General features: G+C 48.5%; 1 protein-coding gene and 1 long non-coding RNA gene across 11 annotated transcripts in view; one reads left to right on the top strand and one right to left on the bottom strand.

Annotated features, from left to right (window-relative positions):
- The window catches only part of PTPN3 (protein tyrosine phosphatase non-receptor type 3), a 131,260-nt gene that overhangs the window by 86,688 nt on the left and 21,109 nt on the right, over positions 1–23,463 (bottom strand). The window contains exon 1 of one of the 10 annotated variants that reach the window (XM_036330068.1): positions 14,711–15,042. The exons of 7 other annotated variants lie outside the window; for them this stretch is intronic. Coding sequence is in view for 1 of the 3 variants with exons in the window: in XM_036330065.1 (XP_036185958.1) it covers positions 14,742–14,793 (52 nt within the window). In the remaining 2 variants the exon portion in view is untranslated. Of the gene's footprint in view, positions 1–14,333; positions 14,450–14,710; positions 15,043–23,463 lie in introns of those variants that run through there. 2 more of the 10 variants (XM_036330065.1, XM_036330066.1) reach the window with 2 other exon arrangements.
- Positions 14,481–16,903, top strand: LOC118667204. Its single transcript, XR_004971187.1, has 2 exons — positions 14,481–14,805; positions 15,791–16,903. It is a non-coding gene; the product is annotated as an uncharacterized LOC118667204 (long non-coding RNA).

The raw sequence follows: 23,463 nt of genomic DNA, 5'->3' as shown, positions 1-23,463 counted from the left end.
CTATTCTGTACATTGCCTTTTCACTTTCTTGATAACATCCTTTAATGCACAAAAGTTCTTAATTTTGATGAAGTCCAATGTTTCTATTTTCCCTTAGTTGCCTGTGCTTTTGTTGTCATACCCAAGAATCCATTGCTAAATCCAAGGTCACGAAGATTTATCCCTATGTGTTTTTTTTTATAAGGGTTTTAAGGCTTTAGTGCTTATATTTAGGCAATGGATCCATTTTGAGTTAATTTGTGTATATGACGTGTGGGAGGGGCTGCCCTGTTTTTTCTGACCAGGGTCCCCTCCCCACTGTGACCCTCTGGCAGAGCTAGGTAGCATCCCTGCACTAGATCATGAACTTCATGAAGACAGGGTCTGGGTCTTTTCAAAATCACCACTATGGTGTAGGCAGCCAGCCCAGTGCCTACCCAGCAGGTACTCAATAATTAACTGGGATAAATGGATGGTTGAGTGGACAAACCACTGAGTGGATAAACTCCACTCCCCACCCTCCACCCAGCTACAAGACCAACTGGCTGACTCTATAGTTTAAAACAAAATAGTAAATCTGATTCGATAAACACACATACTAAGAACTAAATACTATATATCAACAATTGTATTCACACACTCCTATCACTTAAACCAGTGGTTCTCAACCTTCCAAATGCCGCGACCCTTTAATACAGTTCCTCATGTTGTGGTGACCCCCACCATAAAATTATTTTCATTGCTACTTCATAACTGTAATTTTGCTACTGTTATGAATCGTAATGTAAATATCTGATATGCAGGATGTACTTTCATTGTTACAAATTGAACATAATTAAAGCATAGTGACTAATCACAAAAACAATATGTAATTATATATGTGTTTTCCAATGGTCTTAGGTGACCCCTGTGAAAGGGTCGTTTGACCCCCAAAGGGGTCGCGACCCACAGGTTGAGAACCGCTCACTTAAACGCAAATGATCCAAGATCTAACTAGCACACTTAACTAACGACAGGGCAGAGGCCCCAGCCCTGCAAAGCTCAACATGTCCTTCCCAGTTTCCTAGGTCAAGTCCCTCATTGCACAGAGGAGGGCCCTGAAGGGCCGATGGAGGCACTGACTTCCTAGATCCCGGGCTTTCCCCACCAAACACAGTGAAGATAAGCAACAAAAAAATCCATGAGATTAGTCTGAATTCCTTCACACGGTAGGAGTGGCTCTCTGGCTCCTAACAAAAAAATGACCCCTGGGTCCTAGATCTTATCCTGCCCGCCTCACGTAGCACCACACCCACTCTCTGCTCCAGCCACACTGCCCCATCCTGTTCCTCATTCCCACCTCAGGTGTGCACACCTGTTCCTCTGGCTGGACACCCTTCCTCAGACATCCTCCGCCTGGCTCTCCCCCACTTTCTTCATGAGTCTGCCCAGCAAGGCCTCCCCATCACTCCTTATCTCCCCTACTCTCTTTTCTCCTTAGCAGCTACCATCATCAGACATATCACATATTTGTTTACTGCTCGCCTCCTCCCCGCCCCCCTCCCCTTCCTCCTCCTCCTCGCAATCCCCATGTCCCTGACTCTCACTAGAATGAAATTCCCTGAGCACAGGGACTTTTATTATTTAACTGCTGTATCCCTAGCAAGGGGAACAGAGCCTAGCCAACAGGAGGTGCTCAATAAGCCCCTGTGGGATGCATGCATTAAAAGGATAAAATGGGGGCCCTAGCCGGATTGGCTCAGTGGATAGAGTGTTGGCCAGAGGATTTCAGGGTCTCAGGTTTGATTCTGGTCAAGGGTGTGTACCTCAGTCTAGGCCAGTCATAGGCAAACTATGGCCTGCGGGCCGTATCCGGCCCGTTTGAAATGAATAAAACTAAAAAAAAAAAAAAAAAAAAAAAAAAAAAAGACCGTACCCTTTTATGTAATGATGTTTACTTTGAATTTATATTAGTTCACACAAACACTCCATCCATGCTTTTGTTCCGGCCCTCTGGTCCAGTTTAAGAACCCATTGTGGCCCTCAAGTCAAAAAGTTTGCCCACCCCTGGTCTAGGCTCAATTCCTGGTCCTGGTGGAGGCACTTTCGGGAGGCAATCAATCAATGTGTCTCTCTCATATTGATGTTTCTCTCTCTCCTCCTCCCTTCCACTCGCTAAAAATCAATGGAAAAATATCCTCGGATGAGGATTAACAACAACAACAACAAAATAAAGTGGGGAACACCACTCTCGGTAAGTACCCTATCACTAATCCTTACCGAGGGGAAGGCAGGTGGCTCCAAACTCACAGGTGAGCACTGTCTGGCCCCTGCAGAGGCCCAGGGCTGTCCCAGGCTCCTGGGCCTGAGACACGTGGGTGACAAAACACTCCTACACATCCGTCAGCCAGAGATCCTGGCAGCGGACACTCTGCTGACCTGGCCTCAGAGAATGGGGTTTCTCCCCACAGGCCCTTCATAAACGCTTGTGACCTGCACACACAAATGAATGAACCAACAGCTAATGTGCACAAGGCTGGTGGCGCTTTCAGAAGGCTGTGTCCGCGCTCCTAACAGCGCATCACTCCAGCTGTGCGGGAGGCGGACTGATCAGTAACTCCACTCCTAGGAACCTACCGTCACTTTTATTGGCAAAGATTTTCCTCCCAGAGACATCTGGCACATTGAAAATTACAACTAAGAAAAAAGAGGATTTCCAACTTTAGAGGGCCAGGTAAGTAAGTCACAATAGGCACAGGGTGTCCGTGAAGACTTCATGATGACGTGGAAGTGATTAAAACAGCACATCAAAAAGGCTGGTTATAAAACTGTATGTACAGTATGCCCATACCTATAACAGAAGTATAGGGGAACTCGCAAGACCATAAAAACATAGTTGTTAGTTTTTCTATCCTTTCCACCTTTCTGTATTTCCTAAACTGTCTATGAGCAATAATGAGTTAAGAAAATCAAATTGATAGAATTTCTAAAAATGCTGTTACCTGACGCTTTCCTGGTGGCCAGGTGTGTAACAGGTGTCTCTGTCCCCTGACCCTGCTTCCTCTTCCTCCCTCTTGCCCCCAGAACCGGACGCCAACCGCCCTCCTGACCCTGCCACAGCACTAACCTTGTTACCACACCTGCAGCCACTCCTCTCGGGAAACCCTGCTCCAAGGCTGGGATGCCCCGCCTGACACTCTAGCCCCCAGACCCCAGTCCTGGCCCGACTCCTCCACTTCCCAGCTGTGGCCCTGGGCAAGTTATCGACCTCTCTGAGACTCCACTTCCTCCTCGGGAAAATGAAACGACCCCACCTCACAGGGCACTGACATTCAGGGAGCTGACAGTCCCAGCTCACGGGGCCCCAATCTGCTGGCTCCACCAAGCCTCGTGAAGCAAAGAATTCTTCATCCTCAATCTGCCTAAATCTGGGCACCTGTCCTCTCCTGAAAGCAGCAGCGAAAAGCAGCTTTGCCCTCCGACCTTAGACCACATGGTTTCTTGACCAATATCCCCATATCCCTGCTGAACCCCCCACCCTTTCAGAGAACGCCAGCCCAACTCTCGCTCCTCAACGCTGATGCCCGAGTCCCATCGCAGCACTCGCCCCTGTGGGGTTCCCCCTCCACCCCTGAAGTCCATCTTGGCATTTTCACTTGAGGCTCTGCTGACTCCTCAAACCATCTTCCCCTCTACACCAACACCCTCCCAGACACACCGACTCAGTGCTTGGCTCTCCGTGCTGTCCTTTAGTCACAGGGCTTTACACATTCTTCCTTCGTGAACAGTCTGTATTTACCCTTCTCTCTGACGCCCCAGGCATTTAATGAGAACCAACTGCCGGCAGCTCCATGGCGGGGGCTGGGGGTCAGAGGTAAGAGGCTATCTCAGGTCCCCGGCCTCAGCCCCGGGACCGCACAGGCTTGTCAGAGAGATGTGTGAAGAATCACCTCTCAGTGTGGCGAGGGCTCTGAAGACAGATGTGTGCCCCTGGCTGCTGGGGCCTTGTCTGGGCTGTGACCACAGCTCAGGAGCTCTCCCAGTGTCAGGAGGTGGGGAGGAGGGGCGGGCTGGGGGAGGGATTTCCCAGGTGGATCTGTCCAGGACAGGTGTGGGGGGTGAGTGAAGTGTGACCTGCGGTTTCACAGCGAAGACTTCAGGAGAGAGTGTTTTGAAGGAAGAAGGTGCTGAGCTCTGTTTGGGATGTGCAGAGGTTCGGGGGAGGCGATACACATAGGATTTCAGTTTTGCAAGATGAAGAGAGGTGGTGGCTGCACGAGGGTGATGGCAGCACGACACTTTGACTATACGTAATGCCATGAACTGTACACTTACAGATGATGAAGAGGGTAAACTTTACATTATGTGTATTTTACCACATTTAAAAAATAATTACTTCTTTCATTACAGGTATAGGAAATCTGGACGCCTGGTATTGAACAGTATGTCTGTGTCCAGAGTGGTGACAGCAAATCCTTTTCAGCAATGGCAGACTATTCCTCGGCAGTGAAAGAGAAGGGTATGCTTGGAGAAGTTTTCTCCCAAGGTGAGGGGACGACAGTCTTCAACAGTAAGCTTGAGCCAGAGACACTCATTTTTTCAGACTGGAGGAAAGGAAGGAAGAAGAGGAGCCAGAAAATGAAGGAAGAGGGGTGAAGGTGAGGAGGCTCTGAGCATCTCAGGGCCACAGGCGGTGGGTTATCTGGAGAGGCGAGGACAACAGGTAGGAGACCTGGAAAGAGTGAGACGGTTAGGTTGGGTGGTGTGGGAGTAACAGGGAGGTGCAATGCAGGGAGGACTTAGCCGGCTGCAAAGCACAGGGCACAGTCTGAAACTGTCACTACGCCTGGGGCAGAGGTCCTCAAAGCATGGTCCCTGGTCTCTGGACCAGCAGCCATACCCGGGAGCTTGTTGGTAATGCAAATTTTCAGGTCCCACCAGGGAGTTTGATTCAGACCCACAGAAGTCAGAAACTCTGGGGGCGGGACCTAGCAGCCCGTGTTTTCACACGTGATGTGGCGAAGTTCGAGAAACACTAGTAGAGAACATAGAAATCCAACAGAAAGTTCATATCTTCCTTATATGAACAAAATCAGCCTAGCAACTTCTACATAAGAGAGCAAGAAATGCATAACTGCTTCAACGTCAACACAGTTCATTTCTATAGTTAGAGAAACGCCAGTGCACATTATTAACAAAATTACAGAAATATAGTCAATCTAATAAACTTCCATAGATGAGATCTAGGAAACACGCCTGAGACCTGGGGGCTTGAAACTGTACAACACGGGTACCAGTCCCTGCTCTGTGACTACCTGTGTGCCCTGGCGTGTGCCACAGCCCTGCAGGGCCTCAGTTTCCCCAAATGTAAAATCGAGCTGGGAAAGGCTCTTCTGAGGCCCTTTCCAGTTCTGACACTGTGTGATTCTTTCTGTCCTGAAAGAAATGACAGGAAACTAAATGCTTTTACATAGCTGAGCTTTGGGATAGGAAAGAACATTTTAACCAGTCAAACAGAATATAACAGTTAACTAGAAAACCTTTCCCAAGTTCAGCCAGTGCTAGTGTCTTGCACTCGAAGAACTAGAACTCTCCTTCACGAACTGGCTTTCCCCTTAAAGCCACCGATGCCTAGAGTTATAAAAATACGGTACTGCCTGGATTGCGTTTGTGAGGCCACATGACTGCGACGCCCCAGAAAAATGTACATGCCCATTTTCATCCTGTAATATTTTTTTAATATATTTTATTGACTTTGTACAGAGAGGAAGGGAGAGGGACAGAGAGTCAGAAACATCGATGAGAGAGAAACATCGATCAGCTGCCTCCTGCACACCCCCCACTGGGGATGTGCCCGCAACCAAGGTACATGCCCTTGACCGGAATCGAACCTGGGACCCTTCAGCCCCCAGGCCGACGCTCCATCCACTGAGCCAAATCAGTTAGGGCATCCTTTAATATTTTTTAACCTGGGAAGTCAGGGATGGTATTTTTTTTGCGAGGAAGAAAATGGGTTAAGTACCAAACCACACTGACCCCACCTGTATAGCGTTACAACTCCAGGCTTCCTGATAAACGGCCCCCTGCTGACCTTGTGATCTTGTTCCGGGATTCCTAGATGCTGGTTTCCTTCCTGGTTTCTCTGCATCCAAGTCCCTGTCTGCACCTACCGGTCATCTGATGACCATCCTCTTGTGCCTGGGTCCCCAATGACACCTACTTCCCTGCCTCTAGGGAAAGCAGCGACTTAGTTCTGACCTCTTCCACCCAGGCCTGGAAGAGGAAGACAGGGTGCAGGTGTGAGTACCAGGGAACCAGAAGATAAGGTCTAGGGCCGTGGTTGGCAAACTGGGGCTAGCGAGCCACATGCGGCTCTTTGGCGCCTTGAGTGTGGCTCTTCCTAAGCCTTAGGAGTATCCTAATTAAGTTAATAACAATGTACCTACCTATATAGTTTAAGTTTAAAAAATTTGCCTCAAAAGAAATTTCAATCGTTGTACTGTTGATATTTGGCTCCATTGACTAATGAGTTTGCCGACCACTGCCCTAGGGCAGTGGTTCTCAACCTTGGCTGCACATTAGAATCACCTGGGAATCTTTTTAAAATCCTGATTTCTGGGCCTTGTCCTCCAGAAATTGTTTCTTTGTTATGGGGTGGGGCCACAGCATTAGTAACAAAGAAACAGAATTTCCGGAGGATGGGGCCCAGAAATCAGGATTTTAAAAAAAGATTCCCAGGTGATTCTAATGTGCAGCCAAGGTTGAGAACCACTGGTCTAGGGAGACTCTAGTCTTCGACCCCCCCCTCACCTGCACACCCTGGCTCTCACATTCCATTAGAATTTGGTCAGTGAAAAGCTCAGCTGGCTTGTTTGTCCCCCTTGTGCATCTATCCCAAACCTCCTCCCTCCTCCCTCCTCCCTCCTCCCTCTTCCCTCTTCCATCCAGCCTGGATACATAAGTGACATTGCAGGCTCTGGCAGACATGTGGCAGGAAGGAACAGGTAAAGGGAGGGCTGACAGACGGCTGGTGAAGCAGGAGCAAAGCATGCCAACGGAGGTGCAACCAGAGGGGACCCGAGCCACGGACATGGACTGGGCCAGCAATGTCAAGGAGGTAAGTTCTGTCTTTATCCAGGTAGAGGATTCCTAGTGCTAGGGGCGTTTCCAGACTAATTTGCCTGCACTGATGCCGGAAGCCAATTCCAGCATGTCAGCAGGGCTGAACATCTGGAGGTGGCCTAAGGCATTTCCCCAAACCTGAAAAGGATGCATAAAATGACTGCTTGCTGCCAGACAGCTAAGGGCATCTTAATCTACATGTTTTTGCCTCCTATTGGCCAAACACCTGAACAGCCGCAGGCAGTTTTTCCCCAATCTGACAATGGATTCTGTATACTAACCCTACCCTTTAATGTGTATATCTTCCTTGCCTTAGGACAATTTGTGTTAATAAAAAGCAAGGGGTCCTGAGACAAAGAGAACTTGGTTTCTTTAGTCAAGCTTCTCTGGCCCCCTAATGCCTTTCAAAACTGTTTCTCGCCTCTGGACTCCTATTTAATCTACACACAGCGCCTTCTCCAGATTCCTGAACCCTTCCAGATGCTGGATCAAGTCCACCGGCATTACACTGACCTCCAACCTCAAAGTCACCTGTGGGTAGAGTGGCCACACATCCTCATTTGCTAGGGTAGTCCCAGCTGAGGCTAGCTGGTTAGATGCAATTATTAATAGCCGCCCCTTTTATTCTCAAAATGTTCTGGTTCAGATGAGTTCTAGTCACTCTGTTCTTGGGCCCCTAGGCCAGCAAAGTTCAAGTCCCAGTTAGAGAAGGCAGGTTAGCATTGGAAGGGAACTCCAGGCTGAGTCTCTCACCCCTCATCAAATGTTCCATTCTCCTCTCCAGCAGCCCCGCCAAACCATCACCCAGTGTTTGCTTGCATGCCTGTGCGGACAGCAGGCTCACTATTCCCTGCAGAAGCCTCTCTCTCTTTTTTGGGGGGGAAAGCTGTGTTATAAAAACAGCAGGATTCGAACCTATGTATACTATGATTGCAACTAAATAACATCCCTCAGTAAGGAAAAGACTGGGAGTGGGGGAAACTAGAAAACCTGCTTTTTCCTTCCACCTTATGGTCTCTTCAGGCAACAAATACTCACTGAGTGCATTTGATGTCTCAGGGGCACTGGGGACACAATAGTGAGTTAAACGCTCTCAAATTGAGGGGCATTCTACAAAACCACTGGCCTGCACTCGCCAAAAATGTCAAGGTCATCAAGGACAAAGAAAGGCTGAGGAACTGTCCAGATTAAAGAATAAAGAGACATGACAACCATATGCAACCCATGATCTGGGCTTTTCTTTGTGATAAAGGATACTATGAAGACAGCTGGCAAAACCTGAATAAGTTCTATAGATTATAGTACTGTATCAATATTGGTTTCTTGACTCTAAAAACTGTACTATAGTTATATAGGAGAATTTCATCATTTTTAGAAAATACACAGAAGTGTCTATAACTAATCATTAAATGGTCCAGGAAAAATACCTACATAAAATACCTATGTAGAGAGAAAGATAGAATAAATGTGATAAAATGGTGCCATTCGGGGAATCTGGGTGAAGAGTATATGGGAGTTCTTTGTTCTATTTTTGGAACTTTTCTGTGTCTGAATTAGGTCAAAATAAGAATTAAAAAGAAAACAATAAGTCTCAGAAGTTTTTCTTTTTAAGAAAGACTTCACAGAGTTCACAGTGCAGCTGGGAGACAGGTACTGATAATTACACTAATTAACTGCAAAACTGCACCTGTGAAAGGCTCTGTAAAAGGAGACAGATGGTGGCATGCGCATGTATAGAGCCAGGTTTACCCAACTCAGGAAGGTGAGGGAAGGTAATCAGGGAGCAAAGCCCCAAAGCATGAGTGAACTGAGGAGGGGAGAAGGCTCCCGGCTCTCACAGCCTCCGATTTTCCTTTTGCTCCCTGACATTTAATTTTTAATTTTCTCCAACAACCATGTATAAATGTGATCACCAGGTCAGGGGAGGGGCGGGGAGGGGGCGGGGGGAAACAGCAGGCAAGACCTGGGTCCAGGCTGTCATCCTCCCCTCTCCCAGCCCACCAGTGATTAGGGCCAGAGCTGGTTTCTGCCTCTCTTACTAAAAACCTCACGTCTACACTGAGGCTGACTCACCTGAGGGAAACGGGGTACAGGGGCCAGGTCTTCACATCCTGCTCTCAAAGCCAGACCAGTGCCTTTCATCAACACAGCATCCAGCTGGCCACCGCCCCTTTCTGGCCCTGGATCCTGCCCCTTGGAACATCCCTTCTGCACTAAGAGCGAGGACCAGTAGCCCTGCCCTGGGAGGGGCCATGACTCGCCCACAGCCATTCTCAGCACCAAACAAAGTGCTTGTCCGAAGAGTCAGGGGCCTGACCACAAGGGAGGGGACCCTTTTTTGTGCCAAGTTCTGCCTCAGTAGGTTTTCAGTCATTAGCTCCTTTAAAATGGTCAATTTAAAGGACATAAGTCCTATAACCCTCATTTCACAGTTAAAGGACTTATCTAGGGACAGACCTGGGTTCAAATCTGGATGTCCTACTTACCAGCAATGTGCCCTTTGGGTAGTGACATCCTCTCTCTGAGCCCCAGTTTTCTCACCCCATCTGTAAACTGGGGCTTGTGGGAATTTGCAAGATTCTGGGACTAAAAGGTACTGTTTACCCTCCTTTTGAGGCACCAATGGGCTCAGTACAAAAAAAGTACAAAAAATTCACTCCAAGCTACACAGTGCTTAAATATTTACTAAAAGCTTGTGTATCCTGACAGTAAATCATAGGACCTGAATTTTCCAGGGCTATTCCAATTTCAAATCCTCTGTCCTAACTTTCCACATAAACCATCAAAATGTCTCAAAAATTCCACTCTCTCAGTATCCAAACAACACCTCCCAGGCCTCCCTCCTCTTTCACAAAAAAGCCGCACAAACATTCTTTTTCAGACTACAGTTCCCAATCTTAGTTCAGAAAATGTAGTCAGGGAGCCCTGCTGGTCCCCTGAAGGACACGGGGTCAGGGATAAAAATCTGCGGCCATCAGCACTCGCTCTCAACTCTCTGTTTTCTGGCACAACAATGAAGTGAGCCATGAGAAGGTGTACCACAATCGGAGCAACACCCACAGAGGGGCACAGGCTGGGGAGAGGAGCTCTGCCCTGACCTACCTACCAAGCGGCTGCTACTCACAGAGGATTAAATGAATGAGTTAATATTTGGAGAGCCTCAGGAGCAGTGCCTGCAGCCAGTAAACGCTCTATCAGTATTGAATAACTAAAACCAGAGGCATCCCAGGCAGAAGGTGCTCAAGCCAGAGGCACCGCTCCGAGGAAAAGAAGGGGAATGGGCACTGAGCCCTGGGCGGAGTGAAGCCAGGCCCCATAAAGGGATGGGAGAGTACCCTAACCGCAGAAGGTGGGTCATGCAATAAGCACGCTCAGAAGGGGAAGAGTCACCACTCCTGAGACACACAAGGTCTCTTCATGCCTCTGAGTCTTTACATCTGCTGTTCTGTCTGCCCCCTGAGTACCATCTTTTTCTACCTTCAAGGCTGAATTCAAATGCCAGCGACTCCCTATGATGTTCCCTGATGCCCATCAGAATGAGTGGCCGCCTCCACTGGTCTCTTTGCATTTGATTTACCCTCTTGTAAAGTAGTTATCAGATAGATAGATAGATAGACAGACAGACAGACAGACAGCACACAGGTCAGTCTTCCCAACTCCACCATGAGTCCTTCCAAAACAGGGGTTCAAATTTCATCTCTGTAACCCTATTGCCCGGCATATACTATCTATAATAATAAAAGTGTAATATGCTAATTAGACTGGACGTCCTTCCGGGTGACCTTCCAGACGAAGCTGGGGCTTCAAGGGGCGAAGCAGCCGTTGTGGTGGCGGGGTCTGAGGTAGCTAGCCACCACCGTGGCGGGGGCCGAGCCCCTTACACGAATTTCATGCATCAGGCCTCCAGTAGACTCAATAAATGTCTGAATTTGCTGTTAAATCTGTGCTCACAGCTGGTCTTCACTGGAGGCACAACTGGAAGCTGTGTGATGCAAATCTCTAGGTTGGGAACCCATCACCAGGTCAGATTTCAGCCAGGCGCCTACCAAGCACTCCCTTTAGTCCCCCCTGAGGCAGATGAAAGGAGACACCTGTGAGAACAGAGGCTGCGGATGCCAGGACCCAAACCAGAGCAGGATGGACACTGACTAGGTCCTGTCCTGTCCTGTCTCTAATAGTGTTGGTAAGAAGAGCTGAGGCTTGGGAAGAACACCCGCAGGCTGCCCAGCCCCCACCAGCCCGTCAATGCCATGGCAAGCACGGAGTTCCTTGGGCGTTCTAGCCCCTGCAACAGACCCTGGGAAGAGATGAAGAGGGACTGGCCCTGCTGTCCAGGAACCACTGTCTGGCGGAAGGAAGGTGAGCACTGGGATTATGGTCAATAGGCAGTCTCCACACATTGCTGGTTCCCTCCCAACGTGCCACAAGCCCTGGGGCTGGGGTGGGGAGGTAGGGTGCCATGTCTTCCTGTTCCCTCCAATCCCCAAAGCTGAGCCCCTCTGGTGGGTTGTTCATCTTAGAAAACGAAATCCTTCATGGGCCTGAAACGAAGGTTCAAAAGGTCAAAATTCGTCCCTCTTGCTCCTAGACGCACACTACCTTTGCTAGCACAGGTTCCTTATCTGCAAAACAGGGACAGGGAGGACTGAAATTAAACAATGTATGTGAACTCTCCCCGTTCACAGTCCACAATCAATCTGCTGAGACCAATTACCAGCTGGGAACCCCAACTCCTGTGAGGAATAAGATGTGTCTCTAACCAGGGTCCTGACACTTGAGTGAGAAAGTGAAAAGCTACCAGGATGCCTCTCTGTGAAAAAATGCAGAAAGGAGGGCTCAGAGACCGGAGTGGTGAGGCAGAGCGGGGCCCTGCATTTGACTCTGTGTTAACTTAGGCTCTTTCTCCTGCCCCAAGCTGTTCCTGTGGGCCTGCTATGTATCTGGCCTGGCCTCTCCTTGAAAACCCTGGATTCACTGGGGTCTACTGGCCAACTCTGCATCTCCCAACCCCGGCACGGCATCTGCCATACAGAAGCAGCTTGACTAATACATGCTGGTGAACAGAATGCCTCCGCCACTCAGATATGACTTCAGTAACTTGACCTTTTACATTCCCCAGCTAATGTCTAATTTGCATACAGGAGTCCATTTTAAGAGACAGCAAATCACCAGAGACAACTCAGGATCAATACAGAGTACCGAGGCACGTTTTATTCTCCTCTAATTCTCTGCAAATTGGTATTCCATTAACTGTACGTGGGGTTTATGGGAGCTCGCTATAAACTAGAATATTTAACTAGAACGACCTACTCTCTCTCAGATAATAGCCTACTGTTAATGTTCAACTAGTCAATCTCAGAAAGGTTTCCAGCTTCCAATCTACTTCACATCTTGATGCAATCATCAGCAAAGTTATCTATTTGAAAAATCTCAGTACAATAAAGGGCATCTTGATACAGAACAAAAAGACCTGCCCATGGAATCAGGAAACCTGAGTTACATCCCAACTACACCACAGAATGTGTGATCCGCTGCTCAAAGCCTCAGTTTCCTCATCTGTAAAATGGGAATGACACCAGCCTCCTGGGGGAGTTGTAAAAATTAAGTGAGTTGAGATTGTGGATACACTCTGTGCAGTTCTATAAGCCTATACAAAGGTTAGTTATTATAGGAAAAACATAAGATGAAATGCTCTGACAACTTCAACAGGCTAATGACAGAAAGCAGGAGTGGTTCTAAAAAGTGAGACAGGATATTGGCCCCCCCAGGGGACATCTGGCCATGTCTGGTGGCATTTCTGGTTGGCACAACAGAGGGAGAGGGATTACTACTGAAATCTAGTGAGTAGAGACGAGAGATGCAGCTCAATAACCTACCATGCATAGAACAGGCCTCAAACAAAGAATTAACCAACCCCAGCCATGAGGTTAAGAACCCTGATCTAAATAATCACAAAAGCTGAGTTTAGAAGCTTTTTAGAACAGAAATCTTCCTAACCTGGCTTTACTTTCAAGCATCATCTGCTTAAGCATTTGCAGAATGGATCCTCTCGAAAAAACAGCTCTTTTGTAAGTACAGCCGAACTGCCAACTTCTGGAGTTCCTGAATGTATGAAACTGCTTTTAAAGAAGATGCTCTCCGATTACAATTCGCTAAATTGTTTTTCCAAAGCCCTTGACTTCAGCAGAAGTTCTCCAGGGCACAGAGACGAGGTCTGTCACTCTGCCACCAGGCCCTGAAGATACTTCCCTGATTCTAATTTCCTGGTGAAATGGGAGCCACGGGGGTCTCTAAACGAATTAAATTCGCATCACGCCAACTGCTCACTTGCTCTGCGCCGGGCACAGTGCCAAACACCTCCACATAATTTATCCCACTTAATCCACCCACCCGCCCAGTGAGGTGGGCATTATTACCGGCTGTCTGCAGGGGAGGAAACTGAAGATCAGAGAGGTTGGACAACTCGCTCAAGGTCACCAGCTGGCCAAGGGGGAGACCAACTTGACCGGAGGTCTCCAGTGTCCAAGTCACAAGCTCTTTGCACCGCCTCGGACAGCCCAGGTGTCAAGTTGTCTCAACTTCCCATGAATTTTTAAGGCAAGCGCAACTTCTCAGTAAGTTTAGGTTGCTGCAAATGGGAATTTCCGGGGGTGGGGGCGGGGGGCTGCGCGCTCACATACACTCCCCCACTGCAGCTGTCTCCGCGCAGGTACCTGGTAAACCATCCCGCGTCGCCTGCGGAACGGGGAGGGTTTACTGGCGCTGGGGTTCATGCCAGGCCCAGGAAATGCCATCTTTGAAAGCCGAGAGGCGGATTCGCCCGGGGAGCTCAGAAGGTCTGGCCGCCGAGTTTGGCTGGCTCCCCACGGGCTGGGCGCCCCCTAGGCAACCAGGGCCTGGGTCGCGGCGCCGCAGGGCCCTCCCGTGCCGCCGGCCGTGTCCGCCCCTGTCCGGGTCGGAGCGCACGCCCACGCCCACGCGCCGCCGCCGCCGCGTCCCGGCGCCCGCCCGGAGCGAGCCCCACCCGGCCGGCCGGCTCCCTCCCGCCCCAGCCCGGCCAGGTGAACGCGGCGGGGGCGCCCCCTCCCCGCCCCGACGTGGCGCCGGGACCCCGGAGCTGCCCCGTCCGCCCGCCCGCCCGCGCGTTCGCCGCGCGCCTGGGAACGGTGGGGGCGGGGCGGCGCCGATCGCTACCCCGGCCCCGGTCGCCCCGCGCCCTGCCCCGGGCCCGCTGGGGTCGCGCCGGGCCGTACCTGCAGCATCCGGGGGGGCCAGGCGCCCAGGTAGGTCGCGCTTGCGGGCGGCGCGGAAGCTCGCTCGCTCGCGGCGCGACCTGGACGCCGTCTGAGCATGCCCAGTGCCGCCCGCGGGCGGCTCCCGCCGGTCCTGCTGGCCGCGACGGGCCCGCGCGCGGGGCGGGGGGCGGGCGCCCGGCACCGGGCTGCCCTGCGGGGCGTCCCCGCCCCCGCCCCCGCCCGGGGCAGTCTCGCCGGGACGCGCCTCCCAGCCACGCGGGCTCTGCTGCCGGGTTCCGGGCAGCCCGGAGTCCCCTGGCGCATGCACGCAGACATTCGTCCCATAACCATGCATTGGGCACCTACTACGTGCCCGGCCCTGAGTGATTTCATACCTAGGAATGTCAAGCAGTCGGCTCAACAAACCTGTGGAATGAGGAGTCGTCTTGTCCAGAGGGTCCTGCTGTCCAGTGCTCATCCCCGTCCACTAGTAAGCTTAAACCTCCTTCCCAAGATTTGCGGGGCCCCTGCCTCATCTCTTCCACCTCATCGCACACCTGCCTTCCTGCAGCCCAGGTGCTCCTTTCTATCCGGCACACACTCAGGGCTTGGCCAGCCTCCGCAGGCCTTTCCCTCTCTGCCCAGCCTTTCGTGGCCGGCACCTTTTCATTGTACAAGTGAACTTCTGGGAGAGACCTTCCCTGACCACCTTACCAAATTAGCTCCCTGCTGTTCTACTTCCCATGTCCTCGCTTTCGTTACTTCACATGTATCACAATTTATCCATTAATTCATTCAACAAATAGTTATTAGTCATCTATTCTGGTTCTTCATGCGTGGTGACCAAATAGTCAAAAATCCTGTCCTCTGATGGAGTTGGGGAATGGAGGGGGGGGGGGGGGGTCGCGGCGAGGGGGAAGGATAGGCAGGTGACAGACAATAAACATACAAGCATATAGTATATTTGAAGGTGATAAGTTCTACCAGGGGAAAAGAACAGGATGAGGAGAATTGGAGGTGGAGGGAGTGCAATTTTCAATGAGGTAGTCAGATCAGGTGACATTTCAGCCGTGCAGATCAACTGGCAGCGGGAACAGCCAGTGCAAAGACCCTAAGGCGCAGGACTGATTAGGCAATGACAAGGCACGCAGAGTAGCAGGAGATGAGGTCAATGACTGATTTCCTCTAATTAGCTTATTCTCGTTGTGTATTATTCACCTCCGGGAATTTCAGCTCTGGGACTGCAGGGCTGCCTGTCTTGGCTGCAGTGTCTCAGACACTATAATAGCGCCCAGCACACAGTAGGAGCTCAAAAACTATTTGTTGAATAAATATGTAAATGAAGGCGTGTAGTGATGGCTGGAACCATCCTGTCCGGACCCGATGCCTGAGGTCCAGGGGGACGGTAAGCCTAGGGCCATAGGGTGGCAGAGGGCAGCACCTGGTACCTCACTTCGACCCTTGTCCCGGAGCAGCGCCACTGCTGTGGACACCGCTGGAGAGTGGCCTCGGGGGAACTACGACTGAGCCAGGGAGACCCAGGAACAGGACCCGCCCCACGCCCTGCCCCGCCCCGCACCAACCTCCGGTCGCCCAAAAAACCTGGAGCTGCGGCGCCCAGCAGGCACCATGGGACCGACGGGGAGCGCACTGGGCATGCTCGGAACCCAGTTGGGCCTGAGCGCCCGGGAGGAGGAGCCTCCTGGCGGGGCAGGGGACGGCCCAGTGCTCAGCCCCTCTCCGTTCCCACCCACTCTTAGCTGAGGGTGTGGTGGTGTCGGGACATTTTTTTCAAAGCTCAGTGGGAAAGCTGGGAATGTATGGTCTGTGAAAGACGTTCTCTGTCCTCTCCCAGCCGCTGTGTGATCTGGTGCATGCTCCTTACCCTCTCTGTGCCTCAAACAATACGAGTATCTACCTTCTGGATCTGGCCTGCGCGTGGGATTGAATGAAATTAAGAACGTGAGCATGGTTAGCCCACTTTAAAGATCCATTTCTTGAGTGCCTACCTCAATTATCCCTCATCCTCAGACCAGTTTGCCAAATGCTGAGATGAGAACAAAACTGCACTAGTGGACATGGGATTTCTTGGAGGCATCTTAACTTGCCTTCCACAAGAAATTAGGCTGAAACTACCTTTTCTTTCCCCACAGTCAACAGCCATTAGTTTAAAGGATGTTCTCAAATTCGAGCTAAAAAATGTACGTTCACCTAAGGAAAAACCCAAAATATTTATAAAATCGTGCGTTTCCAATCGCCACAACGGAAACAGGAACCAAGGGAAAGAATATCCCTCAAATTGGAAACAAATAAGTGTCTGAAAACAGAAGAATGGTTAATTAGGTTATGACATATTTGTTGAAATAATAACTATTTTACACTAAATTAGATCGTGTTGCAACAGGGGATAACTTACTGTACAATCTCAAGTGAAAAAGGCTGAAAACACAAATGCACTGTGTAAAGATGTCTACACATTTGCCAAGACTTAGGAGGAAATATGGGAATATGTAATAGTCTGATTTTTAAGTTTATCTATTAATGTCACAATGTTGTGTTTGCACATAATAAAGATTTAAAAGATTAAATTAGAAATTCTTAAAGTTTTGTGTACGTCAAATAATAATAATAATAACCACTAATATTGAGTGCAAGTGTGATCAATACTTTACTCCTGTGTTGTCTTTAATCCTTATAGTCACTCTACAGGGTGGGTGTCTTTAGGTCAGTTTTACAGAAGAGAAACATTCAGGAGCTTTTCACAGCTGGTAAGAAACGGGGCCAGGATCTGAACACCAGTTGGTCTGACCTCAAAGCCAGGGTGTTAGGTTTTATAATACTACCCCTCTGTGTAGTAGCTTACCATATATTGATCATAAAAGAAACCACATATTATTCTATTATTCCATTTTGTGTGGTTTTTTGCCTTATTTCCTCTATCCTTTGATGTGTTTGCAGGCCACGATTACCTTTAAACATTCTAGTCCCCTGTCACTGTATTATTCTTGGAGCAAAAGTGACAAAGTTCATCCTTTCAGATCCTTGCCCCTGGAGTGACACGATGTTATTATCAGCAATCACAGTTGACCTTATATCATAAGCTCCCAAACCTTATGCAAATGGGGTTATTAGATAGGCACTTAATCTTCCTAGTCTATGTGGGTGAACTCAGCTATATCTAGAGCAAATAGAGGGCCAGTGGAGAATAGGGATCTACCAAGTCTCAGATAATGAGCCAGAGAGACCCACATAGATTACTGTTCCTGGCAATCACTTTGGAGGCAGAATCATAACATAATGGAATCACATGGTCCATGGACTCCTCAGGACTTTGCTATGATGAAAAGTAACAGAGCTGGTAGTTCTGATGATGTTCGCCAAGAGAAAGCCAGGGCCCTAAAAGCAGCCTTCGTACTGCTGGGAAGCTTTTGTTTTTTGTTTTGTTTTTTTTTAAAAAAAAGCTCTTTTTAAAATAGTGCTAGTAGACTGTACCTGGTCCAGAAATCGCTAAACAATAACAACAAATGCAGGAAGCCAATGAGAGCCTTTTCCCTGAAAAGGAAGAAATTCCACAAACCCAATATGCATCACTGGTAATGGACCAGATTCATTCGAGTGAGAGGAACGACAGGCGAGCAACTGGACACAGTTATTAGCAGCGTTCCCAGAAGCTGCCATTTGGGCAGAAATCTGGTGCCAGAGTGCTGCACGCAGGCAATTGGCTGGGGGCACTTATAGGGAGAGTTTCCCGGAAGAATCACTGAGGATTGTCATTCACATCAAGACGCAGGAAGTCTGGTCACTGGGTGGACTGTTTGAATGATTTACGGGGCAGGGCTCCCGGCTGAGATGCTAATGCTCATCAATTATTTGTGCTGTTAATGCAAGCTCACAAAAAGGGCCCACGCATCCCTGACTACGTGGGCAAGTGGTGCTGTTATAATGACAAGTGAAAAGAATGTGAGGAAAAATTACTTGCACAGTATGGCTTCAACTGTGTGAATTACTAGGTTCAACCACATAAAATTGCCATTTGGTAGGTCCATAATATTTGAGCATTGGCAACTTCCTCATTCCTCCGGAATGAGGCCCAGAAATCAGGATTTTAAAAAGATTCCCAGGTGATGCCCTGGTTGGCTTGGCTCAGTGGATAGAGCGTCAGCCTGCGGACTGAAGGGTCCCAGGTTCGATTCCAGCCAAGGGCACCTGCCTCGGTTGAGGGCTCGATCCCCAGTGGGGGGCATTGAAGGTGTTGGTGGTATAGTGGTGAGCATAGCTGCCTTCCCAGTGGGGGGCATGCAGGAAGCAACCAATTAGTGATTCTCTCTCATCATTGATGTTTCTAGCTCTCTCTCCTTCTCCCTTCCTCTCTGAAATCAATAAAAATATATTTTAAAAAAAAAGATTCCCAGGTGATTCTAATGTGCAGCCAAGGTTGAGAACTACTGACTTAGAGGAATACACATTTTTAAGCCTAAAGTTTTCTCCATTAAAATATGTCTTTCCATTGCAAATGATCACTGCCAAAGAGTTGTGTCTGTAAAACTGATGAACAAATTTAGCATGAGCACAAAAGCAGCCATGAGGTGCTCATTCATCAGGTATTTATTAAACACCTACTGTGTGCCAGGCGGTGCCCTAAGTGGTTGGGTGACATCCATGAACAAAAGAAACAACAATCTCTGCTCTTGTGGACATATGCATTCTAACAGGACAAGCCAGACAATGAACAACAAACATTATGAATAAATGAGTCATATTGTATGTTAAGACACCGGGGTTAAGGGTGCTCGGGAGAATAATGGAGGTGGGGTGAGGAGTTGCAATTTTAAATAGTATTGAGGAATTTAATGACTTAAGCAAACACTTCAGCAAAGGCCTGAAAGAGATGAGGGAGTTATTCACCCAGATATCTGGGGCAAGAATCTGGGCAGAGGGAATAGCCAGTTCAAAGGCCCTTAAGGGAGGGCCTTATTCGTAGAGTAAGGGAGCTGGTGGAGCCAAAAAGGCATCAGGGGCCAGAACCCGAGTCCCCCACCCTCTCCTCCGTCAGCCCCAGCAAGGACTCAGCCTTCCAGTCTGAGCTGGAAAGCCAAGCCAGTGTAATGACTGCCAATGTACTTGACAACACATTGAAAGTTAAATGCTGTCCCTTTGGCTGGTCACTTGATGCCCGCTTGTCAGGAAGCAGAGATTTCAGTGAGGGAACCGCAATCATGTAGCAGCCCTCTGTTATAAGGGAGTCAGCCAAATGATCCAGATTATGAGTATATTTTAACATGATCATAGAAATGACAGATAACAGTCAGCGATGATCTCAGAGGGCACTCAGGTCTTCAGGAACACTTGAGTGAAGCCTCAAGGATACACAGACCTGAGTTTCAAAAACCCTTTTTCTGGCACACATGCTATAGATATGACAGAGGACCAAAGAGACCGTGATGGGGCCACGGACCACCATATAGATACGCCGAAAACCAGAAATATAAGTCTGGAGACTTTGAGATCCTGCTCTGGAAACTGAAAGCATTGAGGATGTTCCCATCACTAGCTGGCTGTGGCTTTAGAAGTGAGGAGAAATGGTGGTAAATGTGAAAGAAGAAAGTTGGCCTGCTGTACTGTGGCGGACTGTGTTTAAGCAATGGCCTTCCCTGAAAGGGGTGGTGTCATTTTACAAAACCAGGGAAAATGGGTTTGTCAAGCTTCCCGACCACACCCTCAAGGTTCATATGACCAACAACATAAAGAGAAAGAGAAAAACAACAGGCAATGGAGAAGGGTTATACAGAGGTCACGGCTTTGAGAAATCAGCAGTGATAAAGGAAACCCTCAATAATCCTCAATAGAAGATTCTCCTATAGGAGAGGAGAGGAGTCAGGAACAATACTGAGGGCAGCAGGTCTTAAAGTTCGATCCAGGAACCACATAGGAAGATCACCTTGGGGGAATTAGTCCTGGTGAGAAATGGCCGCCTGGTCTCAGTGCCGACCTTCTGAATCTCTGATTGTGGGACCCAGGAACCTACATTTTATAGCGTGCTCTAAGAATCTTATGCGCACTGTGTTTTATAAGTTCTGTCCTATAGCCTCCGATGTATGTACACCAAGAACACAGGCTAAGAAATCAACTAAGAAGATGGGACATTTTACCAAGAGATAATCATCGTCTTGTAGGTGTCACTGATGCTTGGCTGGGTGGGATTAAGTGCCAAAGCATCTACTTCCTAAAGAAAGTGCTCATATAAAGGGGAAAAGGAGAGGAGAGGAGGAGATGGAGAGAGGGCATCCCTACAGACAAATAGGGATGCCTAATAGAGAGACGTGGGGCTATCTGCTCTCAGATGTCTGACTCTCCTGGGGCAAAAGCAAGCTAACCACGTGGCTGGAGAGGAGGTGGTAATGGTGGTAGTCACAGCGGTGGTGATGTTTGCTAGAGGGGTAGACCTTAAAATAAACACATGGATGTGTGTAGAGTACACGCAAAACTGAAACTGGGAAGGTCATTACCTCCTGAAGAGGAACTGGATAAGTGGGGGCAGGGGAGGGTATACATCTAGTAGGTGATGTATAACCTATTTAAAAGGAAGAGTACGCTCTAGAAAAAAAGTGATAATGATGTCTGCATAATAGTTTGTAAAAATTATTTTGCTTTACATTTTGGCTCCCTCTGAATTTTGCTGTCCAGGTGTGAAGCCAAGGTTACATGAGAAGCCAAGGCTGTAACTATGACCAATGCAAATAATGTATAACTGGTCCAAGAGAAACAGCCATAGGTCAAGAACTCTTACCCCTATTGGAAACGCGTGTGGCTGAGGGATGGAACAGATAAAAGAGCTTTGGATGAGGATAAAAAAGAAAGAAAAATAATTCCAGTGACCTCGGGATCAAGAACGATGCTTTCCAGACACAGCTGGGAACACAATGGCCAGAGCAGTAAGATGAGAACTGTGTCTACCTGGGCCTCTCCTGGAAGTCACATCCATGAAAAGATGAGCTTCTGAAACCTGTTCTTGCTTGGCTGCCCATTCCACCTCTGAGATGCTGGAAACCTGATCTGGACCCAGGAGACAACTGTGTTTCAGCCCTGGTGACATTTCAAGAATGGGAGCCACTTTTCAGCCTGCCCGGTGCTCTGGTGACCTTCTAGTGTTGCATGGATGACACATCACAGGATTTCCTCAACTGCGCCCTGGCGTCCTGCTGGGATGTCCTTCTCATTTTTTCCATGGTACACATTGTGGCTGCATCACAGTGCAAACACAGTGTCCCCCGATGCCTCTGTAAACATGAGTCACGTGTGAAGCTAAGGGAATCTGTGTCCAGCCAGGGACAGCAGAGTCGCTAAGGCATATCATCTTCACGTATGGGGTACCAGTTGATGAGGGTCATATGGTTTTCTGTCAAGATGACTTGATGACTTAATGTAGCAGCCACATAGGCCTACACAGATACGGCTCTTTTTCTGCCCAAATGTCCCCCTCTGGGAGGAAGTTCTCCAGCTTCTGTAACAAAAAATATTACTCTCTTCCCATTTCTTCCCCTTCTTGGGCTTCTCTCAATTCGGTCTTTGATGCCACCACTGGTCCAGTCTTGGTCATCCCAGCCTAAGCACCAGCACAAACCTCTTTGCTGCTTCTGCTTGAAAATGAAGCCATCCATATCAACCTCCTGAAGCAACTCATTCTACCATCTTTGCCTGTTGAAATCCTACCCAATCCTTTCAGGGCATCTCACCAGCTACCTCTTCTTGGATTATCCCAACTTGTTATAAACTCTCTAATCCCTGCACGCCAGCGTATTTGGTCTGTTCTTTTGTGTTTCTCATCTCATTTTGACTTGCATTTCTTTTTTTAATGTGCATGTCTCTTTTGGAAGGCTTTTGGAAAATCCCTGAATGGGGTCAGAGTTCTTCCTGATACCATGTGGCCTGGGAGTATTATTTCTGAGCAAGGTATGCAGAGGGCTCTGAACCTGGTCTGAAAAATGACTTGCCTTTCTGCAGTGAGCAAGAAGACTTGTGTTGTAACTCAAGTCCCTCTGGAATTCCTTCTGGAATTTTGCGTTGGAGCTTGATAATTAATCCACCAATAGGTAGATAGAAAAGAGATACAGATAGATGTAGAGAGATAGATAAGGGAGACATGAGATTAGTGGTGTCCCCAATACAGTATAATTAATTCTGTGACTAGATATCACTATGCACTCTCAATTTCTAGGCGAAACAGTTAAAGGTTTAGGACATCACCTCTGCCCCTCCACACCTGGGAGTTACCCGGCGGTGCTGATAGAAAGTCTACAGGTCAAGGACACACCCCTTTGTTATCTACCTGCATTTCGGAGAGAGCTAATTCCCATGAAGTCCGTTTTTAGACAGGAGGACCAGGAATAACAGGGTGAGTAAAATCCATCCTAGAAATTACCAAGGGTCCTAGAAATTACAGAGGGGGGTTAAAACCTTCTTGGTGTCTCATGGTTTCACTTTCATTGCAATCTTGAATCATGTGCAGTCTCAGCTGTGGGAAGCTGGTCCAGTTTTGTCAGGGCCGTGATAGTCTGTTATCCTCACACTGTAGGATAAATGCATCGAGGGCAGCCTTCAGATCTCACTCAATCTTGTGCAGTCTGAGTAACCATCATTCTCTGACCTTGGCAGGCCCTCCTTCTGCATTTAGATCCCACTAGATTCACCCTTAATACATTATATACAATTGAGCAAGTCCACTACTTCACCTGTGAACGCTCTCACATCATTTCCTCTTATGCTGGAAGCCTAGATAGAATCTGGTACTTACCAGGAGTGTGATGAGTGAGAAATGTAGTTGAAATTCGATTGCCTTATTGATATGTTCAAGTCAGGCCAAATCTCTTGACTTACTAAGGCCAGTGTATTATTTTCCATTACATTTGGTTCAGTGGCATTAAAAAATGTACATAATACTTGTACATAATTTCAAGTGCCAATTTATATGAGGGAACCATTTCCCAACAGTGTTATCTGGTTTCTTCTCAAGTTCCCTGGGTTGAGGTCAGTCTTTGTAGTTAATGTTAGGTTCCTGACCCAGACACATTCTGTGCTAGTTATGAAAAAAGAAAAAAAAAGGTCAGTTTTCCATGGTTGGGATAAAGAGGTGACCGTGGGAACACGGACA

This window comes from Myotis myotis, unplaced genomic scaffold, assembly GCF_014108235.1.
Source record: "Myotis myotis isolate mMyoMyo1 unplaced genomic scaffold, mMyoMyo1.p scaffold_m19_p_12, whole genome shotgun sequence".
NCBI lineage: Eukaryota > Metazoa > Chordata > Mammalia > Chiroptera > Vespertilionidae > Myotis > Myotis myotis.
The sequence above is the reverse complement of the archived record's forward strand: the minus strand, read 5'-3'. Positions and strand labels throughout refer to the sequence as shown.